The sequence below is a fragment of the Trifolium pratense genome, linkage group LG4, assembly GCF_020283565.1.
Source record: "Trifolium pratense cultivar HEN17-A07 linkage group LG4, ARS_RC_1.1, whole genome shotgun sequence".
Lineage (NCBI taxonomy): Eukaryota > Viridiplantae > Streptophyta > Magnoliopsida > Fabales > Fabaceae > Trifolium > Trifolium pratense.
The window spans coordinates 53,623,825-53,641,372 of record NC_060062.1 but is presented as its reverse complement, the minus strand read 5'-3'; the positions used below and the strand labels follow the sequence as shown (position 1 = coordinate 53,641,372).

General features: G+C 33.0%; 2 protein-coding genes across 3 annotated transcripts; both read left to right on the top strand.

Moving 5' to 3' along the window:
* Positions 1-917: 917 nt before the first annotated feature.
* Positions 918-10,089, top strand: LOC123924471 (AP-1 complex subunit mu-2-like). 2 transcript variants are annotated; one of them, XM_045977371.1, is made up of 11 exons: positions 918-1,480; positions 1,626-1,772; positions 2,014-2,076; positions 2,170-2,346; positions 2,431-2,534; positions 6,542-6,649; positions 6,784-6,880; positions 8,219-8,316; positions 8,485-8,626; positions 8,733-8,855; positions 9,608-10,089. In XM_045977371.1, the coding sequence occupies exons 1-11, from the start codon at positions 1,352-1,354 to the stop codon at positions 9,704-9,706; spliced, it is 1,287 nt and encodes a 428-aa protein (XP_045833327.1). In that variant the 5' UTR covers positions 918-1,351; the 3' UTR covers positions 9,707-10,089. The 2 variants fall into 2 exon arrangements, with proteins under 2 accessions (XP_045833327.1, XP_045833326.1); XM_045977370.1 differs by having other exon boundaries at positions 981-1,480; positions 2,014-2,346.
* Positions 10,090-12,304: 2,215 nt separating this feature from the next.
* On the top strand, positions 12,305-15,168 carry LOC123924470 (pentatricopeptide repeat-containing protein At1g60770). Its single transcript, XM_045977369.1, has 2 exons — positions 12,305-12,672; positions 13,617-15,168. The coding sequence occupies exons 1-2, from the start codon at positions 12,445-12,447 to the stop codon at positions 14,859-14,861; spliced, it is 1,473 nt and encodes a 490-aa protein (XP_045833325.1). The 5' UTR covers positions 12,305-12,444; the 3' UTR covers positions 14,862-15,168.
* The last annotated feature ends 2,380 nt before the right edge of the window (positions 15,169-17,548 follow it).

Below are 17,548 nucleotides of genomic sequence, written 5' to 3'. Positions count from 1 at the left end.
TATTCAAGACATGAATCACAGAATCAGTGTACACTGTTAATCCTAGTTATTCTCATCTCAACGAGAGTCTAAAATAATGGTTGAGTCAGAATATTTACATGAGATTGTGGACGAAATTACACACATACATATAAGTAAATGTAAATATTTATAGCTAAGTATAGCTACAATTCGATGTTGGCGCATTGATCTGGTAACAACCTTTTCACCATTTCATATATTTTCAAGAAGAAAACATGGTCTAAGTTTTGAGTTGGTTGCGTCCAAAAAAAATTAGTTTTGAGTTGGTTGGAAGGAAGTTTAGTAGTTTAACTATAAAAAGTTCATAGTAGTTTAACTATAAAAAAGTTCACAAAACCTAACTTAACCGGAAGAAATACCGAAATGGCTAGTGTTGGACGTCAGAACCGAGATTCGAACCTCGGTTATTTCATTTTGTGTGTGAGTTTTCAACGGCTTTATCATTTCGTCTATCAACCCAAAAATAAAAAATAAAGTTTAACTATAATTTTTTTTTCTAGCAAAACACTTTGATGAATTGTTTATTAGTTAACATTTTTTCAATAAACAACTTCAAGTAGCATTTAAACTTTATTTTTTTTAGGGCAAGTAGCATTTAAACTTATATCTTAATAACATACAGTAGTATTTTTTTTTCTCTTAATTACACCTTTATTATTGATTTCTTTTAAAATGTAAATTCAAGATATATTTTTATATTATTTTTATATTTATCAGTTATTTCAAACATTAATTTTACCGAATTTTAAAAATCAAGTATATGAAATCAATTAAGAGCTTATTTCTATTAAGCCATTTTTGCCATTTTTTACAGCCTAAAATGATATTTTATTACAATTTGAATAACCAGTAATTTTGGCAATTTTTTAAACTTTTCTATTAAAAATAAAATAAACACGTTTGTCTTTGTTTTTGCTTTCATTATGATTTTCCGGTTATAGTTATAGTTATTTTGATTTCTCATTTCTCAGCATTGTAAACGGCATCGTTTTGTCAGAATTCGCACTTCTTTCAACTTTCAACCCACCGCAGCACGAATAACATCTCTCTGTAACAAAAAAAAAAATAACATCTCTCCATATTGCAACAAAGGAAGCAAAAACTTACCAAAAAGGAGGAAAAAAAAAAAGGACGAAGAATTATAAAGTATAAACTAACGAAACTCGAATCTGAAAAACTGCAAAACTGAAATTACCAACATGATCCACCTTCAATTTTCAAACATGCTTCACTGAACCCTAACCTTTTCCAACTTCTTCTTCTTCACACCACTGATCCAATCCCGATCCATTTCCGATCCGATCCGATCCAGGCTCGGAATCACTCTCCAATGTCAGGTGCAGCCTCTGCTCTTTTCCTTCTCGACATCAAAGGCCGCGTTCTCATTTGGCGCGATTACCGTGGCGATGTCTCCGCCGTTGAAGCCGAACGCTTCTTCACCAAGCTCATCGAGAAAGAGGTTCATTTAACATCTCAATTTTGGTGATTTTATCGTTTTCTAATGATTTCATTTTCTTCAAGAAATTTGTTAATTCTGTGCTAATTATTGTGGAATTGGAATGAAGTTTGATGAATGGTGATGTTTGTTTTGAATTTGTGCACAGGGTGATCCAGAGTCTCAAGATCCAGTTGTATATGATAATGGTGTGAGCTATATGTTTGTACAGCATAGCAATGTTTACCTCATGACAGCTACTAGACAAAACTGCAATGCAGCTAGCCTCATTTTCTTCCTACATCGCATAGTTGATGTAAGCACTATTGGTTTTGAATCATTTCAATTGAAAATTTGTATTTTTATTTTTCTGGTCAAGTAGCGTAGTGGCTAGAATTCTACTCTAAAGATGAATAAGTGGAGTTGTCCAGGGTTCGAACCCCGGTCCCTACATATAGCAATGTCCCTACCTACTGAGCTATGCTCACAAGGTCAAAATTTGTATATTAATTTACTAGTTTATGTTATAATGATTGATTGGAATGTGTTTGAGGCAGGTGTTCAAGCATTATTTTGAGGAATTGGAAGAGGAATCTCTTAGGGATAACTTTGTTGTTGTGGTAAAGTCCTTGTGTATCTATGACCTTAGATCTTTATTAGTTGCATTAATTCATTTGGGTAAAATGCTGAATTATTTTGTTCTTGGTTGGCAGTATGAACTACTTGATGAAATAATGGACTTTGGCTACCCCCAATATACAGAGGCAAAGATTCTTAGTGAATTTATTAAGACAGATGCTTATAGAATGGAAGCTACGCAGAGACCTCCCATGGCTGTAACTAATGCTGTATCTTGGCGCAGTGAAGGGATAAACTACAAGAAAAACGAGGTGGGCATTATAAAAGTGAAGATGTATCATTTTAATGTGTGGTTTTATGCTCTACAATACCCATTAATACTTTTTCTCTTCCAGGTTTTCTTGGATGTGGTGGAGAGTGTTAACATACTTGTCAATAGCAATGGGCAAATAATTAGGTCTGATGTTGTTGGGGCACTGAAGATGAGAACATATTTGAGGTTTGCTTTATACTTTCCTTGAGAACTATCGAATTTCAAGCTATTGAGATGAGCTATTAGTTATTTGGGTTTAGTAATATGGCTTACGTAGGTTTTTTGTTGGGGGTATATGTCAGAAATATTTTAGGTGTCCCTTCTGAACAGAAGGATGTTCCGTGATTTGTCGGAGTCATTTGGAGTGTTTTTTTTTTTTATTTTTTAATTGTACACCTAAATGAGGTGTCTGATACATATCATACGAGTGTCAATGTCCTAAACATGTCAAACATGGGAGACACCTAAAACTAGCGGGATCCACGCTTCATCGATTCCTTTAGACCCTGAATAACCTTCTTTGCTAATGTGTTTTTTACATTCATTTTCACCATTAAACCGATGAATTGAGCAATATATCATAATAACTTATAACTTATATTTAGTCATTAAGAAAACTTATATTTAGTTAGTACTTGGTATTCAATTCAATGTTAAATAACATTAAATAACATTATTTGACTTCCCTCTATATAGTTTAGTTTTAGTTATTTCGAATAAGTGGTTTCAACACTAATTTCAAACTAATGATGAGTATTCTCCAGTATGGTGTGAAAATAATGCTGCCACAACCCAATTTCAAGGATGTGTTTGTGCAGGGATTAGGTAGTCGAAATCCTTGAACTCAGTACAAAGTTAAGTAACTAACATCATTTAAACACAACCACATAACAATCTTGGGGAAGTGTTCCCAAGGCCTAAAGATAAGCGATTTCCCATTATTTGACTTGACTTGAAGGTGTTGTTAAAATAACTCACACGGGCAATTTAGGTTTCATCATTTCCGGTAGGGTACTTGGAATGGCATATTTGTAGTTTATTTGGACTTCTCATTACATAAGTAGCCGTGTAAGTGTTTGAAAGTACTTATGAAAATAGTATATAACATGCCTACATGTTGTTTTCAGCTTATTTTCATTAGCTCTTCAGAATAGCTTCTAAAAGCTGCTTATGGGGGATTTTACCATCCCTGATTTGATTACGATCGACCCAAGTTATATTTATACAATTAAAACAAAGCATATCTACCTCTAAGTTGAGCAGATCTGGTTTTATGTTTGTAAATCCATATCCATTCCATGTCATTAAATATTCCCTGAAGAATAACATGTCTTACTTTATAAGCAAATCAATTCTTTACATTGGAGTTATTGTCCAATTAAGCAATGGAAAGTAAATGTGGTGAGTTGTGCAACATATTAACATTAGGGCACATAAAGGAAGAAACAACAATAACAGTGATCAAAGCCTTTTTCAACTAGGTGGGGTTGGTAACATTACATAAATTAAATGACACCATTGCATTCTATTCAAAGCCAATTCTATATTGTGGCACTGTGACCATTTAATTCTAGGTCTTTTTTTTATGGTTTCACTTAATATTTTATTAGTCTACACTCTACCCTTCATCTATCTAACTGTTCTGACTAGAGCCTCTATTGGTATTCTTTTCTTATATTTAAACCACCCGAGGCACAATTTAACCCAAATTTCCTTCAATGATGCAGCTCCAAGTTTTTCTCTAATGCAATCATTTATGATCTTGTCTTTATGAACAACCTTTCAATGCGACATTCTCATCCTTCCTTGCAACTCTAAACTAATGTGAAATAGGATCCATTATCACCCAATATTCATGAATCTTTAGCATCATAAAGCATCAGTGTTCTTATTGCTACATATTAAAAGATTTGTTTTAACATAAGCAGAACCTTTTTATTACAATCAACACCCAAACTATTCCTTCATTTCATCCCTCAGCTTGAATTCTATTACTTAAATTTTCCGCTACTTTCCAATTTTTGGATGAGACTTTTACGGGGAATTGGCTGCATAAGGCTCTGAAATAGCATGGACAAATAGGGATGGGACTTTTTTGTGGAACTGGTACCATAAAGGTCCCTGAAATATTTTATAATTGACACTGCTCCAGCTAGGGACTTAAGACAGTAACATTCTGGCGGGATTGTTTTCAATTTGTCCATGCTATTCAGCTTGAGGATGAGGGTATGTGAGGTTATTTTCCCTGTTTTCTTCTAATAAAATACAGGTAAGTATAACATGGGGTCTTGGATATGTTTTGTAAGAATGAAAGTATGGTAAAAAGATGAAGGCTTGGCTATGATGTGTATAGATGTACAGAGAAGGGATTAGAGGGAAGCATCTTGTCATTGGATTGGATATAGTTAGAACTTTTTGACAATTATGAACTTTGCAGACCCTCAGTTTTTTAGTGTTCTAGTTATGTATTCAAGGGAATTTTTGTCTAGTTTATCCTAATAAAATGCAGGTTCGTATGACATGTGGCCTTGGATTGTTTTGTAAGAATATAAGTATGGTAAAACGATAAAGGCTAGGATGTGATGTGTAAAGATATATGAGGAAGGGAGACATTTTGGATAGAGTTAGGGTCTTTGGAAACAAATTGGGAAGTTTTCAGATCCTTGAAGTTTTTTAGTGTTCTAGTTCTTTATTCAAGGGAACTTTCGCTATTTTCTTCTAATAAAATGCATGCATGTTTGACGTTGGATCTTGTCTGGGAATCATGCGCACGGAAGAGTATGGTACTTGTATTGGTTATGAGTAGTACAGATACGGTTTTTTTTAAAAGCTAAGACACTGGTGCATCAATATAAAATTATTTTTTTTATTTTTTTTTAAAAATTGTAACATGAAAGAACTAAATTGTTCAAACACAATAAACAACATAATTAAAATATGTATTCGGGGCTCTGCCCCCATTTATGTACCAAAAAATAAAATAAAATGTATTCGTCCAACATTTCAATATTTAAGCATGATTATACAAATTGCCAAAAAACATGATTATACCAATCATCCTTAATTATGGTGTAGAAGACAAAAAAAGACATATTTAATGGTTATAGAAGGGGGAAAAATGGTGTAGAAGACAAAAAAAGACACCCTCTAATAGTTGAAAAAAACATACCTGCCAAGAATTATGATAAGGAAAGAGAGAATACCAGAATTTGAAATCCCACGACCAGAATTGAAACACAAAAAATAGCACTGTTCTAGCAAATTCAAATTTGTACCTACAGGAAAGGGATAAGCTATTTAAAACCACGCCAGTTTTCCCCCAAAATTGCACCCACTATTTGAATAAAAGTAAACAAATCCTAAAATCGCCACGAATAAGATCCTGATCATGCACAGCCCTCACCGTTTTTTCTGTGCGTTTTCAGTTTTCACCGCCGCATACTTGTGCCTTAGCCACTCACACTGCTGCGTACTCGGCAAAATACAAGCAAAACAAACTGGTGTGACAATGGTATCATGGTCTGCACAGTACTGGCACCTAATTAATACGTACATACTACCAGTACTTCATTATTTTAGTTGGGTCTTGGATATTTCATAAAGAGTTTAAGTATGGGAAAAAGGTAAAGGATCACTGTGTCTCACTGGTTTAAATTACTATATAAACAACACCTCCTATAAGATTTCTCATGATTGCAATTATATAAGCAACACAAACTCCTTTTTCAACACCTTCCATTAGACTTCTCTTGACACCCTTTCACCCAGTTTTATAGGTTAGTGAAATGGAACCATGTGTTGATCCTTCCATTTCACAGTCTCTTTCGCACTGGTTTATGGGCTACTTGCCTGTTGATCTTGAGTTTCTGGTTTCTATTTTTTGTGCGTCCACTTGTGTGTGATGATATATCCAATATTTCTGAAACCAGCTGTTATAATTATAATGACTATAAAAAAATGTGAGAAATCCTAATGAAAATAGCAATTGAAGTGTGTTTTTCTTAAATATCTGGTGCTAAATATTGCATCATTAGGTATATTGGAGATATGTATTACATCCTACTTTTGCTGTTGATATTGGTTTAGAATACAACACTTATGTTTTTGATTTATCTATTAATCTAAGCAACTTCTGTAATTGAGTATTTATATGAAAACTTCATATTTCATCCATGGCTTGTTGTGTATTACAGTGGTATGCCAGAGTGTAAACTTGGCTTAAATGATAGAGTATTATTAGAGGCACAAGGTAGAGCGACCAAGGGAAAAGCGATTGACTTGGAGGACATCAAATTTCATCAGTATGTGTGCTTGATTTTCTTCTTATATTAATAACTGTATAAATTTTTGTGGTACATTTTAATATACTCTCTACAAGCATGTTTATCTCTATTTTTTTTACTTAGTTCTTAAATTGTGTTGATCCTTGATGAAGGTGTGTACGATTGGCCCGATTTGAGAATGATCGAACAATTTCCTTTATCCCACCTGATGGGGCATTTGATTTGATGACATATAGGCTCAGCACACAGGTTCCTCCCCTCTAGATATTATTATTTTTTTGGCTTAATTAGTATATTGGTCCCTTAAAGATATTTTAGGTTTCACATTGATCCCTTAAAAAAAAAATCCGGATTGGTCCCTTAAAGATACACCCGTTAGTCATAATGGTCATTTCCGTTATCTTTTAACTCTAAATGTCTTAGGTGAACCAATATTATAAATGGTCCACCATAGACCTCATTAATTTTTTAATTTTAACCATTTGATTTTTGTATTAAAAAAAACACCATTGGATCCTTCAAGTGCATTGTATCTAATTGTGAACTAGCAACACTTAATATTATTTAACTATTCTTCATCTTCTTCACTCCCCTTCTTCACAATCTCCATTGAACAATTTCATATCTTCAAACATCAAAACCCAGAAAGAAAAAAAAGAAAGTAAAAATGTCTCAAATCAAATTCTTCTAAAAAATTCCAAATTGGGTTACTAATCGAAGAAGGAGAAGAATATGTGATGAATCATATTTTGATTTGGGATCAATTTTTGTATCTAGGATTCTAATTCAATTTTCTTTATTGTAAAAAATAATAATTAAATTTTGTTTCCTTTGACCAAAAGAAACTCGTTTCCTATAATTATATTTTGGAGATCTGGAACAATATAAATGCAAGCTTATGAAGATCTGGAAAAATTCATTTCCTATAGTTAGGTTTTGAAAAAGAATTTTGTTAAGAAGAGTTTGAATGGATCCGGAATCTGGGTGACTATTTGTTACGTTGAGATTTTGAAGATCCGGGTGAATTTGATTTTGAAGATCTGGAAGAATTTGATTTGAGATTCATTGTAATGTCTTCTTGTGCCAAACGCAGTTCATAATCTGTTATTGCTAACTTTTCTTCGGCTTCTTCTTTGTTTTGTAGTAGTGTTTGAGGATCTGCCACTATAACAATGCAATTGCAATTGATTAATGATATTCAATTTGAAGTGTGTATTTTGAGTTTGTTTGAAGATTTGAAAATTTTGTTGTTCAAGTTTAAGAAAATGTCGATGAAGATGAAGAACAAGTGAAGGGAGATGATGAAGGAAGGAAAACAAAATTGAATGTTGGTGGTACATCATTAGTAACAGTGGACTTGTGCAAAACTAACAATTTTTTTTAAAATTGACGGAAAGGACCATTATGACTAACAGATGTATCTTTAAGGACTAATCCGGACCTTTTTTTCTAAAAGGGACCATTGTAAAACCTAAAATATCTTTAAGGGACCAATAGACTAATTAAGCCTATTTTTTTTGTTTGAGTGGTGGTGACATGCAAATATATTTTCAGAGTCTTTGTTGATCATATGATGTTTATTTCCAGGTTAAGCCTTTATTTTGGGTGGAAGCACAAGTTGAAAAACATTCAAAAAGTCGGATTGAGATCACGGTAAAAGCTAGGAGTCAATTTAAGGAACGTAGGTACTGATTTGACTTTTTTTTACTCATATATATGTTCCATTTTCCTTCATGGAGGATGGAACAACTATTTACCTTAAATTTATGAACTGATTCAGTTGTTCGATCTAGATTCTAGACCACCCTATATGTATTTACATCTCTTTCTATTCATATAATTTAATTTTACAGCACTGCTACAAATGTGGAGATTGAGTTACCCGTGCCTGCTGATGCAACCACTCCAAATGTGCGAACATCAATGGGATCTGCAGCATATGCACCTGAGAAAGATGCATTAATCTGGAAAATAAGATCCTTTCCTGGAGGCAAGGTATTAGTTGACTTGGAACTGGTGTTTTTTCCATAATAACATCTACGACTGATACTCACTTTTATCGTGAAATAACAAATTTGGTTCTCTTGTTTAACACCATTAGGAGTACATGTTAAGGGCAGAGTTTCGGCTTCCCAGCATAACAGACGAGGAAGCAGCTCCCGAGAGGAAAGCTCCTATCCGTGTAAAATTTGAGATACCATATTTTACTGTGTCTGGAATACAGGTATTGCTAAATGTACCCGTATTTTTTCTTATTTTCTGAATATTTGTTACTTCCATTTCTAGTATTATGTATCTTTCACGCCTTCCTGCACTATTTGTCTGTTGGCGTCTCAGTCTCACCTGTCATTTTCATTATTTCCATGGGGTTGAAAATCTTTTATAGTTCAAATGTATTTACTCAGTTGAGTTTATATTCAGTCCAGAATAGTAAGTTATTAATTCGGAAGATAATTCCTAATGGGTAAAACAACTTGACATCAGCAATATACATCACCTTATACCTTTCCATGATTAACAGAGTTCTGTTATATGGGTTCCCAAGTCCCACATCGAGTAGAACGGGATGCTCAGTGGAGTATTTAAGCGGCTTTGATTCTTCCCTCTTGATAACTAGCTTTTAAGGGAGAGTTCCTCAAGTGTTTTGATACTTATGAAATGGTATCGGAGCTGGTTGTCGGTCCCTCGGAAATGGTTACCGTCGGCTCTTAAGAGCAGTGTGATGATAGAGACTTTGGTATTATGGGGTGTCTGTAGTCCAAGTCTCGCGTTGAGTAATCTGGGATGCTCGGTAGAATATTTAAGTGGCCCTTGTTCCTGACCATTGATATCTAGCTTTTAAAGGAGGGCATCCCAATTGCTTGTATATTTATGAGTCACTGTTGACCATATATTGTGATAACCTTTGTCAGTTAAACGGCCTTTGATTAATTTAATCAAAATTCTAATCAAATATTTTAATATTTTGATTTATAGGTAAGATATTTGAAGATCATTGAGAAAAGTGGGTATCAGGCTCTTCCATGGGTGAGATACATAACGACCGCTGGAGAGTATGAACTAAGGCTTATTTGAGATTTGCAACTCATTTGGTGTTTGAAATTCACCAAATAACTGTATCATTCAAAGATCAATGACTGAAGCTGTTAGACGTTGGAGGGAGTCTTAAGCGGAACTGAGTATGTTTGGCCAACTACACAGATTGTAAGTTGCTCATTGTCTCGAAAGTTACTGTCAACTGAAATTCATCTGTTGAGTGTTGGCTGAAACTCTTACAATTTCCTTTGGTCAATTGTGTGTTGATTTATATATTTTTAGGCCCCCTTTTCTTTGTAATCAGAATGTTCATCTTTGTCCGTTGACGTCAAATTGTAATTTGATTTACATTTTTAAGAGAACTACTTGTTTTTGGAAGAAGACTGATTATAGGAAGATAATTGATTGTGATACAACCCAAACTTATATTTAATGTTTAATTGTGCATTCAAAAAGTTTTATGCATCAACCGCAGAAAAGCCTAGTTGTGATCCTTTTGGGTATAAGGTTTGGAGTGTACCATGAAGGTAAGTTTCATCATAGATTCCGGATATCAGTAACAATGGAGATTCTTGAGAAAATGTAAGAACATAAGGGAAAATTATAGAAAATGAATAATAAGGGAAATTAGCATCTCTTTCCCTGATACAATATTTAAAATCACCTCAAGTTTGTCTCAAGGTATCTGAAATTGTAACGAAGTATATATAATATGGGCGGAGTCTAACATGCACAAGCTTCATAAGTCTTTCATGGTGGACAAGCATTTGCAACCGTCAAATTTGTTTGTCTTTATTGTGATAGGATGCACCTTTGTGCACTTGATTTTTCTTTTCTTTTTTACATGTTTAAGGCTGTCTCTCCTTCCCTGCATTTCCATCTTGTTAACACAAAGAGATGAACCACATTGTTTTTAATAGAAAGCAGCAAAATCCAAATACAAGCCTCCGTGTATAACTTTGCTCCATTTTGGAGAGAAAAAACCTCAAGATTAAAGGAGCATTTATGTTGTAGGCAATATCTAGTGCTACAAGATATGAATGGAGCAGGATGTGGTTAAGCATGACTAAGAAAAATCTACTCTTGACACTAGATTTTAGAAAGAGTAGAAGTCCGTACGTAAGAAATGAGAGGAGTGTAATTCAAATTTCTTTATGGAAAAAAAAGTGTAATTTAGTCATTTTACTATTAATAAATTCACATTAAAAATTATATAATGTTTATGTTAAAAATGAAAGATAAAATAATTCAAATACAATGTTGTGCTTAAATTTAAAAATACCATTGGTAATGTTGTATTGTACATACCCTCCGGTTTAATATATAAGCAAAAAATAAATAAAAATTATCTCATATTTTTTAAGAAAAGTAGTTAACTTCGATTAATTTTCACAAAATAATTAAAATCATATTTCAAATAATTATTATCTTTTTAATCAAACAAATTTAATGCATTTCATTAACTAGTAAACATTCATATGATTTCATTAATTAAATATGATATAGTTAGTTAATTTTTCTTTATATTTAAAATCACAAGATATCTTGACCAAAAATTTAAAAAAACGCAAGATATGACTTTTTTTATTTATAAAAATTAGTACCGTATTTTTCGTACATTGGCAAAGAAAAAGAAATTAACAAATAAGGAAACTTAGGCTCTATGGTGAAATTAACAAGATATGACTCTATCATCGATCGTCATCCCAACTTAGCAAAAGAATTCTGCATTAACATTTTCTTCCCTAAAACAATGATAAAGAGTGACGTCACAATTCATCTTCATCATATTTAGATATTTGCAATAAAGGTTGAGCGATAACATTTTCAGACAACCAACGAAAAAACTTTAAAAGAAGATGTTATCGCTCAACAATAAAGGTTCATTAGACAACCAACGAAAAAATTAAAAAGAAGAATTTCCATCAACAGTCCTAAGAGTAATTCCATCAAGAAGGACCAATTTAATTTTTAAAATAGAGTTTCAAATGGGAAAGCCAAAACTTCTAAAACCGTAGAAAATAAATTATTATTCAAGTAGTTATAATGAAACATATGAATCCAAAGATTTGTTGGACTTTTGTTGCATATCCCAAACAAACTTATCCCAAATATTACTGAATTTGATTATACTTTTTTTTTTCTTTTAATTTATAATTTTATTCACATAATTGTACTATTAGAAGACTTTTTCTTTTTGCTCCCCCTAGAAGTCTTAGTTTGCCCCCAAAAATTTCAAAAATACCCCCTAGCTGTTTAAGTAGCGAACTCAAGGGGTGCAAAATATGGGGAAAAAAGTTCGCATCCTAGAATGTGAACTCAATTCACATCCTATAATATCTAATATTTTTGTATCTCTCACCCCTCATTCGCCCCTATTTTATAAGGTCCGCATCCTAGGATGTGAACTATTTTTTTCCAGATTTTGCGTCCCCTGAGTTCGCATCATAGGATGCAAACTATTTTTTCTCAGTTTTTGCATCCTAGAATGTGAACCAAAATCGAAGTTTTTTTTTCAAGGCAAAAAAAATTAAACCGAAGTTTTTATTGAAGGGGAAAAAAGAAAATCCAGTTAGAAAAAGAAACATGGGGGCCATATCTAACATTTTGGGGTTCAGTAGTACACTTGGACTGGTGCATGTTGGGCTTCTCCAAAGCCCAATACTTTCTTCTTCCGCTTTGGCTTCTCCTTGTTCTTGTTCTGCGAAACAATTAGGTTTTGTTTTACTCTGACAGTAACCATTTTTCAATCTCAGTGATTAACCAGAACACAAAAAATGTCTCTGATGCAACGTTACGGTAAATGCAAAAGCGTGGTGAAGCGATCAAAAAAGTACTTAGACGAAGCGCTTTATCTCAAGCTTTTCAAAGATGGCGGGTCTGAACTCAACGTTCGTCAGCAACTTAATCAATTCATCAAGAGTGGAAAGCGCGTTTACAAATGGGAAGTTGGTGATACTCTCAAAAAGCTTCGCCAACGTAAACTCTATCAACCTGCTCTTAAGGTAATAGTAGGTTGTTATTTTCAATTAATTGATTATTTTTTTCATAATGAAATGATATATTAGATTGGATCTAAAATGTAGTTATCTAGTTAGTGTGTTATTTAGTCAATTACTAATGTGGAGGATTTCAAATGTAGTGGTCTATGATGGTAGAGTTATGATAAGAATTGCAAGCACTTGTTTTCAGAAAAAATGAAGCTATATTTGTATGCTTCTTAGGCCTAGTTTGGAAAAATAAATTAATTAATCACTTATAGTGTAAGTGCTTATCAATGTAAGTGTTTATGCATAAGCTGTTTCTTTAATAAAAGATAAAATAAAGTTAAACTATTTTGATATAAGTTATAAGCTGTTTTCATATGCTATCCTCAAGGGTTTATGGAAATAAGCTGAAAATAACTTATGGACATGTCATAGTTGTTTCTATAAGCTCTCCAAAACAGTCTCGTATAGATATAGTTTATGAATTACGAATGTGGATGCTTGAAATGCAGTTGTTTATGATGGTAAGCATATGATAAAATGAAACTATATGTATATGCAAGTGTTCATGTATAAGCTATTTGACTAATTCTATAACAAAAGATAAAATAAAGTCAAACTGTTTTGGTATATGCTATAAGTTTTCATAAGCTATCTTAAAGAGTTTGTGGAAAAATCTGAAAATAACTTATGGACATGTCATAGTTGTTTCTATAAGCTCTTCCAAACAATCTTGCAAGTGCTTATGACAGTAGATAAGCTCAAATAAGTCAATCCAAATAGACCCTTAGTATTGGTTCTTTAGAAATCTAGTAATGTTTTTTGTTGTATCGTTGTGTTGTTGTATATATGGTTGAGTGTGAAACAAAACCATACAGCTCTAGATTTAGAGATTATTGGTAGCCGAGTATGCTTTCCACAACTTATATTCATGGAGAATTGCTCGTTTTCTTGTGCTACAGTTATCAGAAACAATGGCTAAGAGGAGCATGATTAAGACTGTCAGTGACCAAGCTATACATATTGATTTGATTGCAAAAGCTAGAGGTATTGTTGCTGCTGAAAAATACTTTGTTGATCTCCCCGAGTCTGTGAAAAATCATCTGACTTATGGTGCACTTCTCAACTGCTACTGCAAGGAATCAATGACTGATAAAGCTGAAGGCGTCATCGAAAAAATGAAGGATCTTGACCTTCCTTTGAGTTCAATGTCTTATAACAGTCTTATGACTCTTTATACTAAAGTAGGTCAACCGGAAAAGATTCCATCCATCATTCAAGAAATGAAGGCTAGCAGTATTATGCCGGATGCTTACACATATAATGCCTGGATGAGAGCTCTTGCTGCTGTTAATGATATTTATGGTGTTGAAAGGGTTACTGATGAGATGAAGAGGGATGGTCGAGTAACTGGAGATTGGACAACGTACAGCAACCTTGCATCTATTTATGTTGATGCTGGTTTGTTTGATAAGGCAGAAGGTGCACTTAAGGAATTGGAGAAGAGGAATGCTTACAAAAATCTTTCTGCTTACCAGTTTCTTATTACATTGTATGGGCGAATAGGCAAAGTATACGATGTTTATAGGGTCTGGCGTTCTCTTAGGTTGGCATTTCCTAAAACTGCAAACATAAGCTATCTGAATATGATTCAGGTTTTGGTTAACTTGAAAGATCTCCCGGGAGCTGAAAAATGTTTCCGTGAGTGGGAATCGAGCTGCACTACTTATGATATTCGAGTTGCAAATGTTCTGATTGGGGCATATGCAAAACTAGATATGCTGGAGAAGGCCGAAGAGCTAAAGGAGCGTGCTCGAAGGAGGGGTGCCAAGCCTAATGCTAAAACGTGGGAAATATTTTTGGATTACCATTTGCAAAAAGGAGACATTAAGTTGGCTGTGGAATGTTTATCCGAAGCAATATCAATTGGTAGAGGGAATGGTGAGAAGTGGATTCCATCATCTGAGACAATCGATGTTGTGATGAAGCACTATGAACAAGAGAAGGATGTTGATGGTGCAGAAGAATTTATAGAGATCTTGAAGAAATCTGTGGATTCTCTAGGAGCAGAGGTGTTTGAATCATTGATTAGAACTTATGCAGCTGCTGGTAGGACTAGTGCTGCTATACAACGACGATTGAAGATGGAGAATGTGAATGTGAATGAAGATTCCCAGAAGTTACTGGAGGCTATCTCTGTGGAGTAATTCATGGTACTTTTATCCTTCAAGTTTTGATTGCTGTAAATTGAGAGATTTTGTTCATTCTGCAGATTCTGCGCCAGGCAATAAAATTTGGTATTTCAATTTAAACATTTTGATGTGGCGCTTGCTCTAGAGTGTAGACTATTGACAATCTCTTATTTTATTGTTGAATTATGAAATACTTTGGTTGCATGATCAAGTGGGTTAGGGGATCTAACAAGTAACATCCGAGTATAAATGTTTTCTGTGGAGATGACAACATCTGCAAATAAAATTCTCATGAATTTAAGGGTCTGTTTCATATTTTAAATTTTCACTTTTACGACTGTAAAAACATATTATTTGTTTCCATTGTCACCAATCCACCATATGCTAATTTTTCATTTCCATCACATATACAGGCTGCTAGTTACAGTTCCATTTTTGGAAATGGTGAAAAAGAAATTTTGACATTTTCAAAAAACCTGGTTTTGTTTTCTGCAATTCCCAATTAAAATGAAAACATGAAATGCAGAAACTGAATATCGGGGAACAACTAAATATCCAAGAGAGATTCCACCTTTGCCAAAGTATCGGGGAACATTTCCTCAGATGGCGATGGCAGGATTTTTGCCTTTCAGTGCTATATATACATTGAACTATATTATATATTTGCCATTGTTTGGGGTCACAGAATATACACAATCTACATTATTATATTTATTGTCTTCATCATTCTCTTGATCGTTACTGCTTTAATTACTGTACTGTCATTGACATACTTCCAGAGTGCTGCTGAAGATCTATGCTTATTGTCTGTATTACTACTATGCGCGAGCCGATATGTCTAGATTCATGCAGACCTTGTTTTTCTTTGGATTCATGCTGATATGTCTAGGCCTGCATATGCTATGGTTTCTTCTTGATGCTTGGAACCGTTGGATTTCTTGCAGAGTTGCTCTTTGTCCGTCACTTATACTAATCCATCAAGGCCAAGTAGGCATTTTGTCCTCTCAAGCAAGGTTGTCAGAACCGGACCGGTCATCGAACCGATGAGCTTACCGGTTCAAGGTTCAATTGGTCGGACCGGAGTTCAATCGGGTCGGACCGTTTTTAATTAAATATATTTTTTTATTTATATTAAGAAATATAGTAATAACATGGAAAAAAAATATAGTAATAATTATATATAGTAATAATTTTTTTTTAAGAGTATATATAGTAATAATTTATTGATACAATAATTGACAATATGAAGTCAAATAAATGAGAAAAATTAAGTATTTTAGGAATGTTTCTTAAATAAACAAAAACTTAAAATACATTGCTGAAAAATTTATGAATGCATGACATCTTTTATATTATAAGCTTGTATACACAAGCAAATCCTAAACCCTAATTTGTTTTCTCTATTTTTCCTCCATTTTATCTTGCAATTTTTATTAAAAAATAATACAATTTTGTCTTGACTAGGATTCGAACCTGCAATCCTTCAATGGGTGGCAATATTTCCAACCACTATGGCAAATATACCAATTATGATTAAAATTATGTGCAATAATTGATAAGCACCATCAATTTTAAAAGTATATGATATTAAAATTATTGTTGACTATATTATTTATCACGAAATATTTTTATGTCTTTCCTGATCAATATTTTTTTTTCTACCGGATCATAAATTTAGAGAATAATTATCATGTGAGATTTGGAAAGTTATTATAACGTGTAATTTGGAAAGTTATTATCAAACTCAATTCTACTAAATCAATTTTTTTTGCAATACAACCAAACACAACCATGGTCATGTCACTAATCACATTCATTATTTTGATTTTAACATTGCAGATTTAATATTAACCGATGATCAATTGATATAATATGCACTAGCAGACCAATTGTGATTTAAATCATGTCCACAAAGTGTTAAGCTCCATCAACTTTCATAGGAATGATTTCATACGACAATTAAGCACCATCAATTTTCATTGCACAATTTAAACAATTAAAAACCAATAATTTCTTATATTATAAGCTTGCTAACATAAGCTAACCCTAAACCAAATTTTTCCCCCTCTCATTTTATCTTTCTTTTTATTGCACCTTTATATTAAAAAAATACAGATTTGTCATCGAACCTGCATCCCTTACTTACAATAAAATCTTTCAACCGCTAAATCATGTGCTTCAATTATGAAAGAATTTAACAATCCTAATATGTTAACCCCGTTTTCAATAAATTTGAACGGCGGAATTAATCACAATTTTTATTTATTTATGGTTGTCTACTTAAGTTTATGTTCTTGATTATGTCTTTAATTTTTTTTTAACCTTTAATTATCATCAATTTTTTAACCTTTAGTTATCAGCAATTTTTTTTAATAGGTAAACAAAACGACGGGGTTCCAAAATTATTTAAAAAATATATAAAATATAAAATAAGCACATAAACAAATATAGAATAATTAGTCCATGAAATTTCCTATACTACTCTTATTGAAAATGCTCTTAGAATTTTTGTATTTTATTTTTTATTATTACATATTACACCTAATTAGACTCATGCGGTGCATGGGTCAAAGTTCTAGTATCCAATAATAAGGTAATGGGTCGGGTAGACACTAGGCCCAATAATAACCCTAATTCATTTAGTCATATATATTTTCTTTCTTCTCCAATCAATAACACTGCCGTAACAAAGTTGCTGCTTC